The sequence below is a fragment of the Podarcis filfolensis genome, assembly GCF_964270895.1.
Source record: "Podarcis filfolensis genome assembly, chromosome: 10".
Taxonomy (NCBI): domain Eukaryota; kingdom Metazoa; phylum Chordata; class Lepidosauria; order Squamata; family Lacertidae; genus Podarcis; species Podarcis filfolensis.
This window is the reverse complement of record NC_139612.1, coordinates 32,157,616-32,177,001: the sequence shown is the minus strand read 5'-3', so window position 1 is coordinate 32,177,001 and position 19,386 is coordinate 32,157,616. Positions and strand designations below refer to the sequence as shown.

Genomic DNA, 19,386 nt, shown 5'->3' with positions numbered 1-19,386 from the left:
CTAGCACTGCTGCTTATATTAGTTGGGATTGTAGGACTTTAGGCATAAGCCTGCATACTCTGTACCAAGGCACCAATAAAATCAAGATTTAACCCTCTTAAATTAAACAATAAATGATGGACTGCCTGCATTTTAATTTACTTCAGGGCCAGCTTCAGCGTCATCTGCAGTGTCATCAAGTGTCATCTTGCTGAATGGAATGGTACTTGATGTGCACAGGAGTGATGGGTGAGAGGAGGCACCACCGCACACCTGACCTCCTGGCAGCGACGTCTCTGCCACTTGCTAGGAGAAGGTGAGGTGGTCAGTGCTGTGTGAGTGCATCCATGTGCCTACACAACATCCATCACAGCACCCCTTTCTCTCCTGGTAAGCATCAGAGCCTGCTGCTGGGAGGCCAGGTGTGTGATGCAGTCCCTCCTCACTGACTGCTCCTAAATGTGCACAGACCTGTGCACAATTTCCACTGAAATATTCAAAGTAATGACTTACAGAGCAATCCAAGCCCTTCTTACACCAGACTTGTTGGGGGCGGGCGGGTGTTGGATTGAGTGGCGGCACCTTTTGGCTAAGATCTACCAGCTGAGCCAGCTTCCTGTTAGCCTCTGACAGGAAGTGACCCAAGCTCTGACAGGAAGTGACCCAAGCGACACTCCATGGGTGCTGACCTCCTCCGTCCACATGCTGGAGTATCAGCACCAGCAGAGTCCATCGTAAATGGAACATTCTGAGGGAGGGGCAGAGGTGGGGCTGAGCTATTCAGAGATTCACTGGACCCTGAGCTGGTCAAGGAGGTCATAAAACATGATGGGGTACATTTGAATTTGCAATTAGGTATAACAGGGACAATACAGATATAGCAACAGTTAAAATATATAAATTAAAACTTAGTCACTAACATATAACCTTAAATTATCATTTAAGGCCTTAATCATTATGATAGCACAGCTTGTTCCCTAAGTTTTATGGCAATCGCACAGAATTTGGCTACCCTTAGCATGATCTCAGGATCCTTGTCCTCTACAAGGGATTTTAGAGATTGAAGTTCGGATTCATTTGGAGATTTTTGCATAGCAGGGGCGTATATCCCCGTAGAAACGGCAGCATAACAAGGCATGAGAGGCAGTTTCTACCTCCATCAAGCTGCAGTGGCAGACTCGTTCTGCGTATGGTTTACCCTCGAATCTGCCCTACAATAAGGCAGATGGCAGCATGTTGAATCTAGTGAGGGTAAATGCCTGAGCTGGTCTCTCTGCCATTGGAGATGCCATTGGGCCAATCTTGATCCAACAGCTGTGCTTGCCTAGAGCTGTTGCAGGGGCTGGGCCCAATTGCCCTCTCCCTACTTTCTGCTGTCATGAACAGTAGGGCTACAGATGTGGCAGCGGCTCTGCTGCCCCAAAGGGTCTTGGCAGCAGCGACTTCGGATTGTGCCCTAAATTGTTCAATTGGTGGTGGAGGTATCGTTGGTAAGAGCACCAGTGGTCAGCACAGCAACTGGTTGTAAGCAGCTACAAGCCATTTTACATTTACACTTCCCACAGTGAATAACAGAATCCGTAGAGTTGAAAGGGACCCCCTGAGGAACATCTAGTCCAACCCTCTGCAATGCAGGAATATGCAGCTGTCCCATATGGCGCTCGAACCTGCAACCTTGGCATTATTGGCTCCCCACACTAACCAACTGTGTTATCCAGACTGTGCATCAACATAGCATTGCAGGAATCACTTCTACCATAAAGTTTCAAGGTGATTTATATATTGGAACAGAAAACGTAATAAAAATAAAAGTAGGTAGGATCAAAAAGAAACTCCGACTAAAAGTGATCCTATATAAATTCAAGACAAACAAAACATCCAACGGCCACTGCAAACATTAGTATAAGCACTATTAAACAGCCACTAACAAAGCCATCAAACCTCACAAAATAAAAATTAACAGCTAAACGCCTGGGTGTGGAAGTACATTTTGACCTGGTACTGAAAATATATCAATGTTGACAACAGGCAGGTCTCCCTAGAGAGAGAGTCCCACTGTTTTTTTGGAGGGTGGGCACTCTGCCTGCCCTTTGGAGTCATACATCTTTTTAAAAAAAGTTTAGTTCTGTGCATTAACTTTTAACCTTTAAATGTTACAGGATATATACCTAAGCTTATGGCAAGCATGCACTACACATCTATACAGGAGTAACTAGACTAATTTCCCATTCAAATCCAGCAAAGTTAATTTTTAACATGCCACGCTAAGAAGCTACTGTAGCATGTACCACTACAGAAAATGCAAACCAGTTAAAGAGTTCACAAAGCAGTCTTAAAACCTACCGCCACAAATGTTCCTTTGTTATCTAATCTTTTCTTTTATTCCTAAGTACCATTTTTCTAGTTACAGATAATAAAACTTTTCATTAGTGATTGTGCTTCCTGTCATAATGTAAATAATGCATGCTGATCTATAAAACATGCAATGAAAACCTTAACGTTTTCATTCAGTTGTTTTAGTTGTGCTGATCAAAGTTTTGGCACTTTCAAAGCTAAATCCATTAGCTCATAAACTGTACCTTATTTATAATTTAAAATATATGGCTAACATGTGGAAAGTTTAAAAGCAGCTATTGTGCTCAAAAGAGGGCCAATTTAGGGATACTTTTTTATTATTTCCTACTATAGATAGCATATAAGGAAGAATATAACATGAAATTGATCATGAACTCACTTAAAATGTCCAAATCTTTCAAGGAGAATTCACGAAGCATAAGGAATGCAACCTAGTGTCGCTTTTAATAACAAATTGTGCGTGCTCTGGCCATATGCTCTGCAGCTTATGTAGAAAATATTATACTTTAAGAGTTATGACAATCAGTCTTTCTCATTTATTCTCGTTATAGCTAGGAATAAAATACTGATTCCTTATGCTACTACAGTGCACTTTCTGGGCCACAGCCATGAAGTACATTCACCTCAGAGAAAATACAAATGCAGGATCTGAGAAGCCATAAAGGGCATTGAAGGAGGAAGTAATGAATGAGAACTAAAGATGCTCAGAGGCTATTCTTAGCTTTCATCTACGGCCTAGATGTCAGTTTGGGGTATTCCAAAGAGATGTATAGGCAGGATTTCCTCATGATCACCTTCATAGGTGGTTTTTAAAAAACCTTTCATATTATTTGTGAATTTTTAAAGAGATGCTATACAAAATCTGCACATGTGCATGTGACACTAGAAAAAAAATCCACCATGAATCACAAGGAAAATACTCCAGGAAATAGCCTTATTAGTCTGTTGCAGTTTGAGGATAAATCAAATGCTCTATAGTGTTGAACTTTCATATGCAACAGTCTGCTCAGTGAAGTCGAATATAGTTTTGTTTAGGCACGCACTAAGAACCAGAGGAGTAGATAAAGTGGCAGAACTAAAAGCAGTGTTTTCCATGATACAGTGGTACCTTGGTTCTCGAACGGCTTGACTCCCAAACAAATCAGCTCTTGAATGCTGCAAACCTGGAAGTAGTGTTCTGGTTTGCCAACATTTTTTTGGAAGCTGAAAGTCCAACGCAGCTTCTGCTTGAATGCAGGAAGGTCCTGCAGCCAATCGGAAGCCACACCTTGGTTTTTGAACCATTTTGGGAGTTGAATGGACTCCCATAACAGATTAAGCTCGGGAACCAAAGTACCACTGTACACATAATTCTGGATGTCTCTCACATTCCTGATTGAATAACACTGTTGTTACCTGTGAGGAAGAGTTCCATGTGGACAGCTAAATACATAGGCATATGTTCCATCAGAATTCACAAATATTGAACTCATTTCAAAATCATTGTTGAGCTCGCAGGAAGAGTCTTTTTGTAAATTACCCCACAGTCCAAAGAGCATGAACACCAGTCTGCCTCCAAACACACAGGTGGAATCTAGACATATATAAAAAATGTTCTGAAAATGCTTCTTGAAAAATATATTGAATTTGCCATAGCTCACCATTACCATCTAGTGTCACATTTGTATAATGCACTTTACAACACACTTAAAACATTTTATTTGCAGCTGTGTAGCTGAGACCACAGACTGCTTAGAAGTTTCCTCAGAATTCTTCCTCTTGAGTAAATCAAACAGCCCAGTTCCTGAGCCTTGGGATTTTTTTTACACAGTTCACAGTCGATTTCGATTAATTCACAGGTTTAGTCTTTCTGGGGCTCTCATATTTCTTCTGGGTCTATCCCCTGGTTGTGGGTCAGAAAACCGCATCTGCAGCTGCTTCCAGACACAGTTTCAGGATCCCAGCTGTTTCCTCTCTGGCACATGGGGCATCAAGCATCCCTAATGCACAGTGCTCCTTTTTAGCAGGATGCAACTTCAAGCAGCTCATGAACTAAGAGGCCAGCCGTATTATCTGCTGCTGCTGCAGCAGCTGGTCAATAGATTCTCTCTTTTTTGCCATATCATTTTTATTAATTTTACAATAATGCTTTCCATTACAATCTCTCCTCTTATATTATACATTTTGGATTTTTAGAGCCATGACTTCCTTCAAACCTTCCTTGTGATTTTCTATCTTTCATTTCAAATTTCTGCATTTTCACTACTTAACCATTGCTTTAAAATCAAAAACATCAAAGCATCATATTTTCTTATTCTTCTCTACAGTGATTTTTATACCTTTCCTTACAAAGCTTCTTGCAATCCTACCAACGTGTTTGATTGACTACAATTGTCTTTCAAATAATTTACAAATTTAGTCCAGTCCTTGATGAACTTCTGGTCCCGCTGTTCTCGGATTCTTCCCGTCATTTTGGCCAGTTCCGCATACTCCATTAACTTCAGTTGCCATTCTTCCTTTGTCGGTAATTCCTCTTGTTTCCACTTCTGTGCTAATAAAATTCTTGCTGCAGTTGTTGCATATAGGAAAAACTTAGTATCTTGTCTGTTAATGTTACCTACAATTCCCAGCAGAAAAGCTTCCGTTTTTTTAGTATATGTATATTTCAACATTTTCTTAATTTCATTATATATCATATCCCAGAAGCATTTCACTTTCTTACAATCCCACCACATATGATAAAAGGTACCTTCTTTTTCCTTACATTTTCAGCATTTATTATCTACCTTATAGAGTTTGGCTAGCTTCACCGGTGTAATATACCATCTATACAGGTCAATAGATTCTCATGGCTGCTACAAGCAAAGTCAGGATGGGCAATGAAGAGATGGGCTTGCACCCATGGGAAGCTAGTGTCACATTTGGGAACCCAGTGTTGCTAAATGTTGTGGGGCAGGCAGTCCCAGCATTTCAGCACTTGCAGAGGAAGATATATACAAATCAGAATAAGGATGCAGTTAGTAGAGGGCTTTCAAGTGAAGGAGGAACAGAACTTGACAACTCGACCCACCTTGCCTCGTTTAGAATCTCATTGCAGCCCGTGGCTGGAGCAGAGGCTACAGACTGAATTTGTATGCAAAATGAAATGTAATGTTAAACATTAAAATGGTTTGTTTAAGATCTATGTTCATTATGGGGAAGGTCCATAGAGCAGACCATCTGCTTTGCATTCAGAGGTCCTCAGGTTCAGTTCCACGCCTGCCCAGGGAGGGCTGCAAGGGAAACCAGCATGAAGCCCTGGGGAGATGCTGCCAGACAGACACTACTAAGTTAGATGGACCAATGGTCAAACGTGGTGTAAGGTAGCTTCCCATGTTCCCAAGAGATATTTAAAAAATCAGTACCTTCATGCAAATTCTGTTTTATAGGCTTTATCCACCTGTCAAAGTGGCCCACTGGGGGCAGGGAACACAGGATGAGACCCGCCAGCCAGGAAACGTTCCCTACCCCTGATCTAAATAAGCACTGCCCATTAATATCTAGGTCATAAATGCCTGGTGGTTTAAAAGAATAGGCTACTTATGCTACTCATCTTAGTCCAAAATGCCATCATCCTCTCAGACACTGGTAAAAGGATTTGTGGGGATGGGAAGAAAACCTGTTTGCCCCATGGTGATCTAGTAAATTAATTCTGCATTTGGGAATAGAATGTGTCTTTTCAGGGCGGGGATGGCTCTATTTGTGCTAGATGGAAGAATAGGCATAGCTGTACAATTCTGGGTAACCTGTAGACAAGCAATAAGATGGGCACATGAGCAAAATGGGACAAAGCCCTCAGAATTCAAATAAAACACCTTCGAATGAACTAACTTCTAAACCATGTCATACCTTAAAAGAAAGCTCCCATTTTGTAGAAGCTCCTAGTTGGCTTTTAAAGCTTTCAACTCCTTTTTTTATAAAAAAAAGAGGTTTCCCGGTTTTGAATAGTTTCAAAAGAATCCTCATTGTAAATCGGAAACCAAGACGCAAATCACCTTATGGATAGAAAATTACTAGGTTGTATGAAACGAGAAACTAAATCTATGCACACCTTTATCAGACGGGCACTAACTCATTTGGAAGAAACAAAATAATCCTGGTTTTCTTTTCCTCAAAGAGGTCACATTTGCCAACGATCCTCTTTCAACTGATAGCAGCCTGCTCTGTACATGTACGGTACTTATCATTCCTATCTGCTGTCTGCTCCACAGCTGTTTAAAGTTCCTACTGACCACTCTCATTCTCTTTTTATTTTAATTTTGTCACCAAACACCCTTACACAGTCAACACAACCTCTCAATTTTCTCTCCTTCTTTCTCCTTCGCCTCCTCTTTTCTATCTTCTAGAAAGGCATTTGCAACAAAGAACGAGAGATAGCGAGATACTTTATTTAGAAACTCTGTTGAAAATTCAACTCTCTTTCAACACCACAAAGAACCCTTTGTTTATATGGCTTATCATATATATAAACACTTACTATTTAGGTTGTTGGAGGAAGCAACACTGATGCACAGAATTAAAAATCACTAAAATTGAAATGAAAGTTTCTTTTTGAAATGCATTTATGCTGTAGTCTCGTTTGTGAGATTTATTTCAGCAATCATGTGGACTGTAGGCTTACTTTCATTTAAAGTAAAATATTGGATCAGACAGAATTCTAAGTTGACACACAGGTGCAATACATTGCTCAACCCTTGTTCTGCAGGCTTTGAAACACAAGAGGAAGAGAGATTATGCCTTTGTGGCATAAAATACTAATTGTATATTTATTATTTTAATATATATTAAAGGGGACACTCTCATTGGAGGGCATTAGTACATCTGAATCTGTTCTATCTGAAAGAGAGACCAGAACGCTCAAGGAAGCAATTCCTTATTCAACTATTTTTTTGTTTAAGCAGTAAGAATTATACTTTGAAAAAAGTTGTGATCTTGTGCTTCATTTGTACACTCTTATTTCTGCCATCTAGTGTCACTTTGTACTTCAGATTATGCTATTTTTTATAATTAATGGAAGCAGAGGTTATACAATGACGTACTTTGGCATAATCACCATTAACAACCATGTAGTGTATTATAGGGTATATGCATATACTTACAGAGACTGGAGAGAGTGCAGGTTCTGGAGTGCTTCAGCAGGAACTTGCTTTAGCAAATTATTCTGAAGCATTCTGTGTTTGGAGAGAGAGAGAGAGACAGAGAGAGTGAGTTAAACAATTTTAGCCTACAAACCAAAGCCAGTGTTTAGTATCTTACACTGGTATAACCCCCCCCCCCCCGAAGGAAAATGGTTAGTAACATGGGTGTGAGATCTGGTCTCCAAAACAGAGTGTACCACCTGCTAGTTACCAATATTTTGAAACCAAGGTTTAGAGATAAAACCAAAACTTTGTATAATTTGAGAGCCAGAGTAGCATAGTGGGGATAGCTGGAAGACTCTCTCTTAGCCTAAACTATCTCACAGGGTTGTTGTTAGGATAAAATGGGTAGGAGAGAGAAATACATGGAGGAAGGTAGGATATTAATGAGATAAATTAATAAAATGTAAGTGTGTGCCTCTTCTCGTCATTTAAAGAGCTGTCCATATTGTGGATGAGTGGTTCCAGTCCCACTTGGATGGTTGTTTTCAGAAGGTGATACTTGAGGAGCGCTCTTCTGCCCTGTGGAGTCTTCAATGTGGGGTTCTTCACAGTTCTGCTTTATTCCCTATGCTACATGAAACCACTGAGCGGGGTCACCTGGAATTTTGGAGTAGATTGTCAGCAATATGCTGATGACACCCAGCTCTACTTCTCCTTTACATCCGCAGGTGAGGCACTTGTCTTGTCTCTGCAATGGACTGGATGAGAGCCAACAAACTGAAGCTTATCCGGATAAGACTGAGGCTCTTGATGGGCTTACCTTCCCTCTGAGGGAGCAGGTATGCAGCTTGGGGGTTACTTTTAGATCCTTTGCTGTCACTTGAGGCCTTGGTGGTGCAGAGTACCTTCCATCAGCTTTGGCTAGTGGCCCAGCAGCACCCCTACCTGGACAGGAATAGCCTGACTTTTGTTGTCTATGCTCTGATAATCTCTAGGTTAAATCACTGCAATGCATTATACATGGTGCTGCCCTTGAAGACAGTGCACAATTCAGTGGCCACTTTCATCACCAGAGCAAGATGGTTTGAGCACTTAATGCCAATCCTGGCTTGAACACACTGGCTGCCAATTAGTTTCTGGACCCAATTCAAAGAGCTGGTCTTGACCTATAAAGCCTTAAATGGCTGAGGACCACAATACCTTAAGGACCATCTCCCCCCATATTAACTTACCTGAACCCTGTGATCATCATCTGAAGCCCTGTGCCATCTACATTACATATATTTAGGCACCAGGTGAAAACACTCCCAGGCCTTTGGCTAACTAAACAATATATGGCCTTTGAACTGTGTTATGTGTGTAGGGTTATTGTTTTTGTTTGTTACTATAGCATGTATTTTTGTGTTTTTATATTGTAAACTGCCCTGTGATCCTCGGATGAAGGGCGGTATAGAAATCTAATAAATATTAAATACTTAACAAAAACATAACAACACAGAGAATAAAATGCAGCTTAGAAAAAAACAATCCAGAAAAATAAGAACGAAAACTGGAACTACACATCTGCAGAGGCCTTGCTAAATAAGTATGTTTCAAGGAGGTGTAAGAATATAGTCAAAGGCAGTGCTGCTTAACTTCAGAAGGAAGATGATTCCACACAATGGGTGCAATCATGGATAAGGTACTCCACTTCTCAAAAGGAATGTGTTTCAGCAAAAAGCTGAAATCTGCTTGGTTTCATAAAGACCTGCTTGGAATGTACTTCACAGTTTAACAAAGTTAAGTTTGTTAACAGTTAGGTTTATCCTTAACTGACGACATCTACCATGAAATAACATAAGATATGGGCGTAACGTTTATTAAATACTATGATGTTTGAAGTAATTAATCTACTCATTTTGTCCATCTTCCCACCCATATAAACAGAAATAAAAGTGACCTCTTTTTTTCCATCCTTATTAGAAATGTCTCTGAACTTTGAGAACTAAAACCTGCCCTTCTGCAGGAAGTTAAATTACAAAATTAGATCTTTATTTGATATTATACAGAGACATTAACTTTATGAGTGAACTCATTCTGGGACATCACTCATCTTTCAAAGTTTCAAGGTTTAATACAATGAAGCAAATGCCTTATTTTTCTAAAAGCATCAACCATCTTTTCCTGGTCATACTCTGATCAAAATGAACAATTCACTTAAAGTGTTGCTTTAGTATTAGGCCCTGAGATCTTTTAAACAAACCACAAAGAAATGTTGGTTTACTTACAGTACTTTAAGGCTGAAAAGCCCAGAAAATGCTCCTTTGGGGATGTGTGTCAGCCCATTTCCTGCCAGACGTCTGCAGGGTTAGAACAAAAAAAGATAAATAGATTTTATTTATATGGAATTAATTTGGATGTTAAAATACACAAGACAGTTATATTGGAAGCACCAGGGCTAGAAGGAGTTGTTGAAGATCCTAATTTTGTCATCATTAACATTCCGTGTGAAACATTTCGTAAATACACAGTCCATTTACCGTCAGCTGTACAAATGCATTTGCTTCAATAAACCTGGCTTACAGTGCACGCCTAATTGTCCAACCTGTTCTGCTTCAGTAGCAAACAATGCAAAATTACAGAATGCAGATTGGCTACTATTTTCATAACTTTACATTTGCCCCAGTAGACATGAATTTTCCCCAGCAGACATAGAAAGCACACAGATAAATTGCCAAGCTTCATTAGCTACAAGAGAGCACATGGTTACAAAAATGGTGCACGTTCCTTCAGTGTTGTGCTTTAAAAAGCCGACCGGTCGTGAATGGATAGAAATTACATGTGGAAATGAGCTGCTGATGATTTGCCTTTCTGTGTTACATATGTGCTTCTTAAAATAATGTTAACTGCTGATGTCAACCTGAGCAGAGTATCAGAGGAATTTGAAAATGTTATGTCAACTTTCATTTCAAATACAGTGGTACCTCGAGTTAAGAACTTAATTCGTTCCGGAGGTCCGTTCTTAACCTGAAACTGTTCTTAACCTGAAGCACCACTTTAGCTAATGGGGCCTCCTGCTGCCACTGCGCTGCTGCTGCACGATTTCTGTTCTCATCCTGAAGCAAAGTTCTTAACCCGAGGTAATATTTCTGGGTTAGCGGAGTCTGTAACCGGAAGTGTATGTAACCTGAAGCGTATGTAACCCGAGGTACCACTGTACATCACTGACGGTAGCGGGATAGCAAGGAAGAGGCACTTCTCACCTGCTCTCTTAAAGGAGAAGCATGGGCTGTTTCAAACAGTGGTTTTGAAAAGCACCTTAAGCACCTGAAGACAGCCTCCAGCACTAAGCAGGATCACCCCCACCCCCCACTAGCTGATGCAATGTGGTGCAGTGGCGTAGCATGGGTTGTCAGCACCCGGGGCAAGGCAAGCAATTTGCGCCCCCTAACCCGTGGATTTGCGCCCCCTAACCCGTGGATTTGCGCCCCCTAACCCTAACCCCCAGATGTTGCGCCCGGTGCGGCCGGCCCCCCCTGCACCCCCCACGCTACGCCACTGATGTGGTGCACCCACATTATGACCATTTTTTCTACCAGGTAAAGACCTTTTAATTCAGCCAGCCCTTTTAATTTGAATTATTTGCTTTGGTGCATTTAAATGTGCATCCAAATTGCTTTCCCTTAAAAACAAACAAACAAACAAATAGCAAAGGCTGATCTGGTTTGGGGGAGGGGTGTAAGATACTTTGTATTCCAGATTCTGTGTTTTTATGAGATCTGTATTTATAACTATCGAACTACATCTGTGTGTTTTATTGATTTTTGTGAATGTTCAGAGAATTTTGGTCTACGGTAGTCCAGAAAAGTTAACACCAATGTTATTCCACGCATTATTCACTTTAGTATAATTTGTGTCAGTGGGACAAAAAAAAGTTTCAACCATGGGTTGGCCTGGTTTTATGTGGTCATTATTTTATTTTAAATTGCTGCTACCCATCTGGTATAGCGAAAAAATGAATGAAAGACTGCCATTGAACTTGTTCATGGTTTGGGCTGTAGTTGAGGTTCTCCTTGGAACAGCCAGGATTGCCTGTACTTCTCACTGCCTTAGGTTTCAAATCTCATGATTTAATCGACTTTCAATAAAATCAAAGCATATTTACTCAGAAGCAAGTTCCCACTGCTATGAGAATTACAAGGTCTAAGATATAAAATAAATGTTCATAAATGTACCAAGCAAACACATACATACATATATAAACCATGTATCTGAAACAGTACAGGAAAACAGTCCTAAAGCCATTTTGACTCTTCAGTGACCTCAAATATTCCTCTGCAGTCTGGATGGAAATGGGAAAAGCCTCCCCATTGTCTCTGTGCTCACAAATCCTGCATTATGGGCACAATTGGGTATGAATAGGGTGAGCCTGTGACCTGGACTCAGGAATTAAGTATTTATCATCACAAAAGAATGGCCAGGCTGTCCAGGTAAACCCATTAACAGGTTTCCTGCCAGACAGGATTCTGCTGTAGACCGCCCCTTCTGTGATGTATGTATGATGTATTGTGGGGTGGCCTTTTCGCTATAGGTTGGCAATTTCGAAAATCTATACAGTGGTACCTCGGGCTACATACGCTTGAGGTTACATATGCTTCAGGTTACAGACTCCGCTAACCCAGAAATAGTACCTCGGGTTAAGAACTTTGCTTCAGGATGAGAACAGAAATCGTGCTCCGGTGGCACGGCGGCAGCAGGAGGCCCCATTAGCTAAAGTGGTGCTTCAGGTTAAGAACAGACCTCCGGAACGAATTAAGTACTTAACCCGAGGTACCACTGTATAAAGGCTTGCACACCATTGTTCTGGGTTCCTCCTCCCTCCTGCATGGTGGGGTGGGGTGAGCACCCTGTTGCAACAGTTTAGTAAATATCAGACTTACTAGCTGCTTTGCCTCTCAATATTTTCTGGTTGGCTTCTGTTATTTTCTCCTACCGATAGAGAACCTACATAAGGATTTTATATGGGCTCTTGGGTACCCCATAAAGGAAAAGGAGCAGTTTTTTCTTATAACACACTGATATCAGTGTGAATTACTCTATAAGTAGACAAACCCATTTCTAACGTACCTTTCAGGGTACAGGGCTGTTTGCAGATTTATTTAAAAAAACCCAACCCAAACACATACAACCATCATAAATGTATGCTGCAGAACAACTGGTGGAAGTGAGCCCTTGCAAGCATATAACACCTGTGCTCAGAGATCTGCACAGATTTGCTACCGGGCCAAGCTCAAGGTATTTACTATTGGCATATAAAGCCCTTAACAACTTGGGACCAGTTTACCTACGAGGTTGCTTTACCCCACATGCGCTCACTTGACTGCATCAATCAGTGTAATTGGCACCACTATAGGTGCCACATAATACCAGTTCCACATTTGTAAGAACTCAATTGTTTAGTGTGACAGCACCTGAACTTTGGAACTCCCTGCCCATTGAGATCAAGCAGGTGCCTTCACTGTATTCTTTTCTGCACATGCTAAAAAGATTCTTGTTTTCAACAAGCCTACCCATATGCTTAGGAAGTTGAGGGAATTTTAATATGTTTTAGTATTTTAACTTATGTGTGCTTAACAGTAGGGTTGTATTTTTAATTTTTTAATTGTTTTACCTTTTTGTAAACCACACTAATTTTTTTAATCAAGCGGTGTATAAATTTTATGAAACAAACAATAAACGCAATTTCAAAACCATGCAAATTTCCAAGTTGCCTCAATTTTTGTATAATCAAGATAGCCACTCTGACTAACACAACTTCTACAAGTTGAAAATATAATAAATTCTATTGATTTTTAATGGTTGGGTAGTGGCAACAGTGTTCCCCAAAGTGCTATAGTAGCAGCAGCGGAAAACTATTGCTATGAATGCTTCAGCGTATGTCCAAACTGAAGCAATGCTTCCATTTTTAAATAAGCAACACGACAGAAATCTAAACCATAACCTGCATTTTATTTGCTTGGCTGCATCTCGTCTGAGACAACAGAGGAGCAAATGGACTGTAAACAGGAACCTTGGTTAAATTAACTAAAGGACAGGCCACTGAAGAGGCTGAGTCAGACGTTACAGCTGTCTGAACAGCCGTATGCATGAGAATTCAAATGCATTTGGATAACCAGTTTATTATTGCTTTGAAAATAGTTAGCTTTTATAATAGTTATTGTTGCTAGAATAATCCTCTGTCAGAAAAAGCACATGCACGAAACTAAGAAAAGTAATACTTTTTGGCTATTAACCCATATAGTTATATGAGAAAATACATTGATTTTAAAATGCTGTGTTCTGCTGAGCAGGGCTTTTCTATTTTAACTAATATTGTGGAGTTCTTACTTCATACCAATCCTGTCTTGTGACGGTGGAATTTATTATGTGTCACTGGCTGTTTGCCAACCTGGAGGCATGCATGTCTGATCATACAAGCTACTATACTGTACTTTGAATACAACTAATCTTTACTTTGCATGTCCCTTTCTATACAGGATTATAATATGAACTGGCCAACTTCCAGTGGTATCTGCACACCAGCAGAATGACTTCAGCTGGTGAGACAGGACTTCCCCTTCTTTCCCCTCCTCCCTGAAACCCTCTACACATACCCCAATTCTGCTCTGGAGGGTGTGGTCAGATAAGTCAATTTTTCTGATGTTGCCTGTTTTCCAAAGTTTATTTACATCACTGCACTACACAGTTACTCAGGCATGGCAATCCTTCTCCATGGAACAATGGCAAGGCTACATTTTTTATCTGCTCTACAACAGCCATTTTCATATGCCTCACCTCATTCAGATATGACTTGTGAGAGATTATGCTCCTCTAGTATTGCTAGGTTTTGCGACCATATAGAAGAAGAGTTTGGATTTGATATCCCGCTTTATCACTACCCGAAGGAGTCTCAAAGCAGCTAACTTTCTCCTTTCCCTTCCTCCGCCACAACAAACACTCTGTGAGGTGAGTGGGGCTGAGAGACTTCAGAGAAGTGTGACTGGCCCAAGGTCACCCAGCAGCTGCATGTGGAGGAGCGGAGACGCGAACCCGGTTCACCAGATTACGAGACTACTGCTCTTAACCACTACACCACACTGGCTCCTCCAGTGTATAGGTATACACTGATACAGAGTACTGGCACATTTTTTATTTTTTGCTGTCCATAGCAATTTATATTGCTTACCCACCACACTTGTATAAAAAAACCCTATAAAAATAGTGCCAACTGCACGTAACAAACTGAGTGAGCCAATTCTGCCAGGGGTAATAGGTAGCATTTAATCTATTCTGTTCCTTAAGTCCCGCCTTCCAGGTGAATATAGAGGAAGTACTGCTTCACCCCCTCTCAGAGCACCACAACTGCGAGCGAGTTTTACAGGTTGGCTTCAAAGGACATCTTTACCCTGCCAGCAGGTCCAACGGTTCTGAAAGGTATTGCGTCTACTCCCTTCACCTTTAAAGGTACCCAAGAGTGGTCACTGAACCTTAACTGCTTATTAACTTCCTGAACCTACCTGCTAATGTTGCCAATTAACCTATTTAAAAGCAACCATCCGATAAGGACATCTGCCGGAAAACCAGTACAGAACAGGTGAAATAAACCAGCCAGCAAAGCCAACCAGCTGGCATGCAAAAGATTTCTACTCGCCCCCCTGAAAAACAACCAGCTAATGTCCATACTGGATAAAAGGTGGAAGGGAACTGCAAAACTGTGTGCATGGGCACACAAGAGGCTGAATGCCCTCCCTAAGTGGCTGCAAATGCCATCTGATGCTACTGCTTCAGGCACAGTATAACTGTTCGATCTCTACTGTTAAAAAGCTAGCATTTTTGTTCTGAAAATTGTAATTGCATTCTTTTACACTTGTGCTGTGCCTTTGTACTTCATTATGGAATTACTGAATAGTCCTGGAAAGATTGTTCTCACTAATGCCCCCCACCAACAGATTAACAAAACTGAAATCACACATATTTGTCATTAAAAAAAAGCATGAGGCTTAGTTTGTTGGTTTGTACCTGTGACTGAGACAGAGCTAACTTTTAAGGCAGCTTTGTCACTTGGTTGGCAAAATGGTTGTCACCCGAAACTAATTCTCAAATCATTCTGTTGAAAGGGAGAGGGGAAACAAAACAGACAACCCAAGTGAACTTATCTGTGCATTATTCTACTAAGGGCACCTGCTGTAAAGTTGTTGAGCAGTGTACTAAAAACTGCTTGGAGCTTTGCCCACACTGCTTTTGTTTGCAAAGCCCAATTTTTCAGCCTTAGAAAGGAAACTAGATATGTCTTATTCAGTGATGCTGTAACTAGCCCCAGCAGCCTTCTGGCTTTCTCCTTTAGAGATGTAAAAGCAATCAAGTGGCTGCAGGTTCTACATAGTTTGTGTAATTCACTCAGTCATAGGCAGTTGTAGGAGACTGGATGGCGAGACTGTAAAACAGAACAATGCATTGGGCATTCAGAGCCCATCAGGACTTCCTCACACGAAGCAGCATTATGCATCCCAGTGCAAGTCTGGACCCTTGTCTAGACAGAAAGTGTGTTATAATGAGAATAGAGGCCATCCCAGTATCAACTGATCAGGTCTCACATTTGGAGCAAGATCCCTAGATACGATCCCCCTTGCCCCCATGATTATAGACAGTAGCTCATATTGCATGACACTACTAAGTCAGGTAAACTCTGGGTATTCAGGAAGAGGAAGTGATACATTGATTTGCATAAACAAAACTGCAGCTGTCCACAATATGTGGGTTTTTGCGGCTTGCCACTAATTAGATGCCACAAATGAGTATCAGAGGGAAGAAGCAGAGGTGCAAACACTTTGCTTTTAGTGAACCTCGCCAGGATACCTGTGCCCTGAGTTACTGTTGATGTGAAGAATGAAAATCCAAAGCATTTTCAAATTCTTAGTTTTGTGGTCACTTTGTTACATATAAGTCTTATGTGCATAGAGTGGTTTCCTCTTCTGGCTGGCCATCGTCACTGCTAATCAACATTCCACTTGCGATCCTGTGTTTGATTAACTAGTTTTTATAGAATAGTGTTTTTTTCTTAAAAAACCAGAAAACACCAAATAGAACAAATTAAGCTATGCAGGGTTCTGTGTTTCATAGCCAGCCTTGAGGGATGCTAAAAGCTAAAGAGTAAGGAAACAGTAATTAAAAGTGATTACAACAAGACGACTTAGTACCATGAAATGTGAATGCAAGTGTCCTTGACACAGGCAGAACCAGACAGCAGGTTTTGGTTTTGATTATAACTTCACTTACTATTTTAATAAACATGAGCTGGTATTCAAACTTTTAATATCCTGCTGCTTAACTATTTCCAAATAGCAATCCGGCTCTTTTAAACAACCCTTAAAAAAATTAATTTCTACAGCCCTGTCTCTGCTTAGAAAAGTTGTAGCCTCGTGGTAACTCGTTTAGGGTGGGTTTTTTTTTTTTTTTGGTAAGTTTATTTCTAGAATCACAAGCAATTGGTGTGTTTTTTTTTCCAGCTAAGTGTTTCCGCATGTGCCAAACGTGTCAGAGCTCACAGCTTTTTCTGTGCTGTATTATCTGGTTCCCAGAGAGGTGCCTAAGAATGTTCTCTCAACTATGTCAGTCAAGGATACAAAGATACGTACAGCTCTTCCAGGAAGCGGAGATTGTGCAGCGAGTTTGAGGACAGTCTAGTGATGTTGTTCATACTGAGATCGCTGAGGAAGGAAAGAGACAGAGTCTTAATACAGGATACATAACTGCAGTATACAGATGTTCGTACATTTTAAAGTAGCACATTAACAAAACAACAAACAAAAATAGGTCCCTTTCAAAGTCAGATGAACTAACCAGAAGTATTTAAGCCATTTATTCCAGATGATCCCACAAATTTCTGTAGAACGGCTTTGAAGCAAATAGTTTTAAAACAGCAGATGTGGTTTATTAAATACAATTTTTAAAACTACTACCACATACTTTTGGTTGCCTTTTCTTATTATTAAGCTACCGATTTCAATACACCACAGTAAGAAATTAAAATAGTTGGCACAATCAGGTTGCTTCTTGCTTTCTTACAGGAAAATTGATTCCTATGGTAGAAAAACTGCAACATGATAAAACAATATTTAAATGTACTTTAAAACAATGTAGTAACCTGTATTTCACTCTTGTTAGTTGTAGATTGCAAAACAAAGGAATTTGCCCTATATTACTGCCGTAATACTATAATAGCAAATATTTTGACTCACAGAAAACCCAAGCACCCCCTACATTTCTCTTTTTAATGGGCTCCCTTTGCAGATTCTCAAGTTGCATTAAATAAGTGAAATGAACCACAAAACAAGGGTGCAATCTGATCCTGCTTGTAGCACACTTCCTGGTGGGGTTCCACAGTAGTTCCTGGCACAGGAAACCAACAGGTTTTTCTAAGTCACATCAACCTCACTTTTATGCAGTATTCCACTTAATTATACTTTTAAAAAGCCTGTTTCCTCCTCATGCTAGTACAGTGTAATTACCGTGGCTTCACTGGGAAGGCTCCACTAAAATACATGGGTGCTATAGAAGACGTTAAAAAGGTTTGTGCCCACTGTGGGGCTTTCCTGCACAAGCCCCATAGGAATGGGAGCTATCCAAGCAAATGGACCTGTGCACATGTTATTTATTTTTTTAATGAATCATTTCCCATAAAGCATCCTGAAGCAATTTGAAACATCAACAGTAACACACACACACACACACACAGAGAGAGAGAGAGAGAGAGAGAGAGAGAGAGAGAGAGAGAGAGAGAGAGATATCTTTCATGGGTGGGGGGAGAAGTGAAGGGAGACCCCCCCCCCAGCTAGCAGTCCAGTGAAGACTGAGCATCCTCAGTGGCTGTGGAGTGCTGACTGATTGCTTGAAGTGGGGTTCGGGGGCGGGGGGAGAACAGAAAATACTCCATTGAAGGGGAGAATGGAATGGAGTATAGAACAACGCATGGCTGACTGGCTTGAACCCTGAACAGCAGCATTCTACTCAGCACCACGTTTTGCACTTATATACCTCACTTATTTTATTATATTTCTATATCACCTTTCTGCAAACCACCAAGTCTGTGCGCAACAGATCAAAACCAATAAAAAACGGTTAAATGAACAATAAAGAATAAAAACATTGCAATCAGCAACACTATTTTTTTTTTTAAAAAAGACCAAATTAAGAAGTGGAAAATCATTAACTAGTAGCATAAGTATTGCTACAAAGCGTGTTCTCCTTCATGGAGAGCACGTGTTGCGGTGGGGTCTACTGAGCCACCCCTTTGTTGCCAGGCAGGTTCTCCAAGATGGCCAGGGGGCAACGACTGGTTTGCTGGGTTGCTGGGGAAAAAGTTATGTTCCAATATTGGTGGGAGGGGTAAAATGTTTAAATACTCTGCACGCAGCTTGGGACTTTCTCTTTGTTGCGTGCAATGGATCACCCGCCCTAGAGTAAGGGGTTGCTGCGTTGACCTTGCTATGCCTGTCATGGGGTCGTCTGCCTTCGAGCAGGGGCCTGGTAGGAATTTTTCCATCTGGCAAATTGGCCAACTGGGTGGTTTTTGCCTACTGCGTAGCAAATCATCACAACTTGTAGGGTTGCGGTTAGGCATTGGTTATAAATTGGTGGAGGAGGGGTTAGGATAGGCTGGGCCTGCCCCTCCATGGTTGCTGCGGAAAGGGAATTCCGTTAAAGGAATCCTGGGGCTTGCCATCTTTTCGTCCAATCCCTGGAATGGGACTAGGGCCGGCAAGCCTTCGGGGAGCATGCGGATGAGAATTGAGGGCCTGTGACTCAGCTCCAATTCTCCCCCGACTTGTTTTCCCACACTGGCTTTCGGTGGTGCCCGGAAGTCAGTTCTGTCCCCAGGCGGGGGGACAGATAGTCTTAACCAATGCCTAAACAACCACTCACGGTTTGTAATTGA

General features: G+C 41.1%; 1 protein-coding gene across 1 annotated transcript in view; it reads right to left on the bottom strand.

Annotated features, from left to right (window-relative positions):
- The window catches only part of LGR5 (leucine rich repeat containing G protein-coupled receptor 5), an 81,472-nt gene that overhangs the window by 27,355 nt on the left and 34,731 nt on the right, over positions 1-19,386 (bottom strand). Inside the window, exons 2-4 of the mRNA XM_083574453.1 lie at positions 17,087-17,158; positions 9,701-9,772; positions 7,452-7,523 (exon numbers count right to left, since the gene is read on the bottom strand). Of these exons, the coding sequence (XP_083430579.1) occupies positions 7,452-7,523; positions 9,701-9,772; positions 17,087-17,158 (216 nt within the window). The remainder of the gene's footprint in view (positions 1-7,451; positions 7,524-9,700; positions 9,773-17,086; positions 17,159-19,386) is intronic.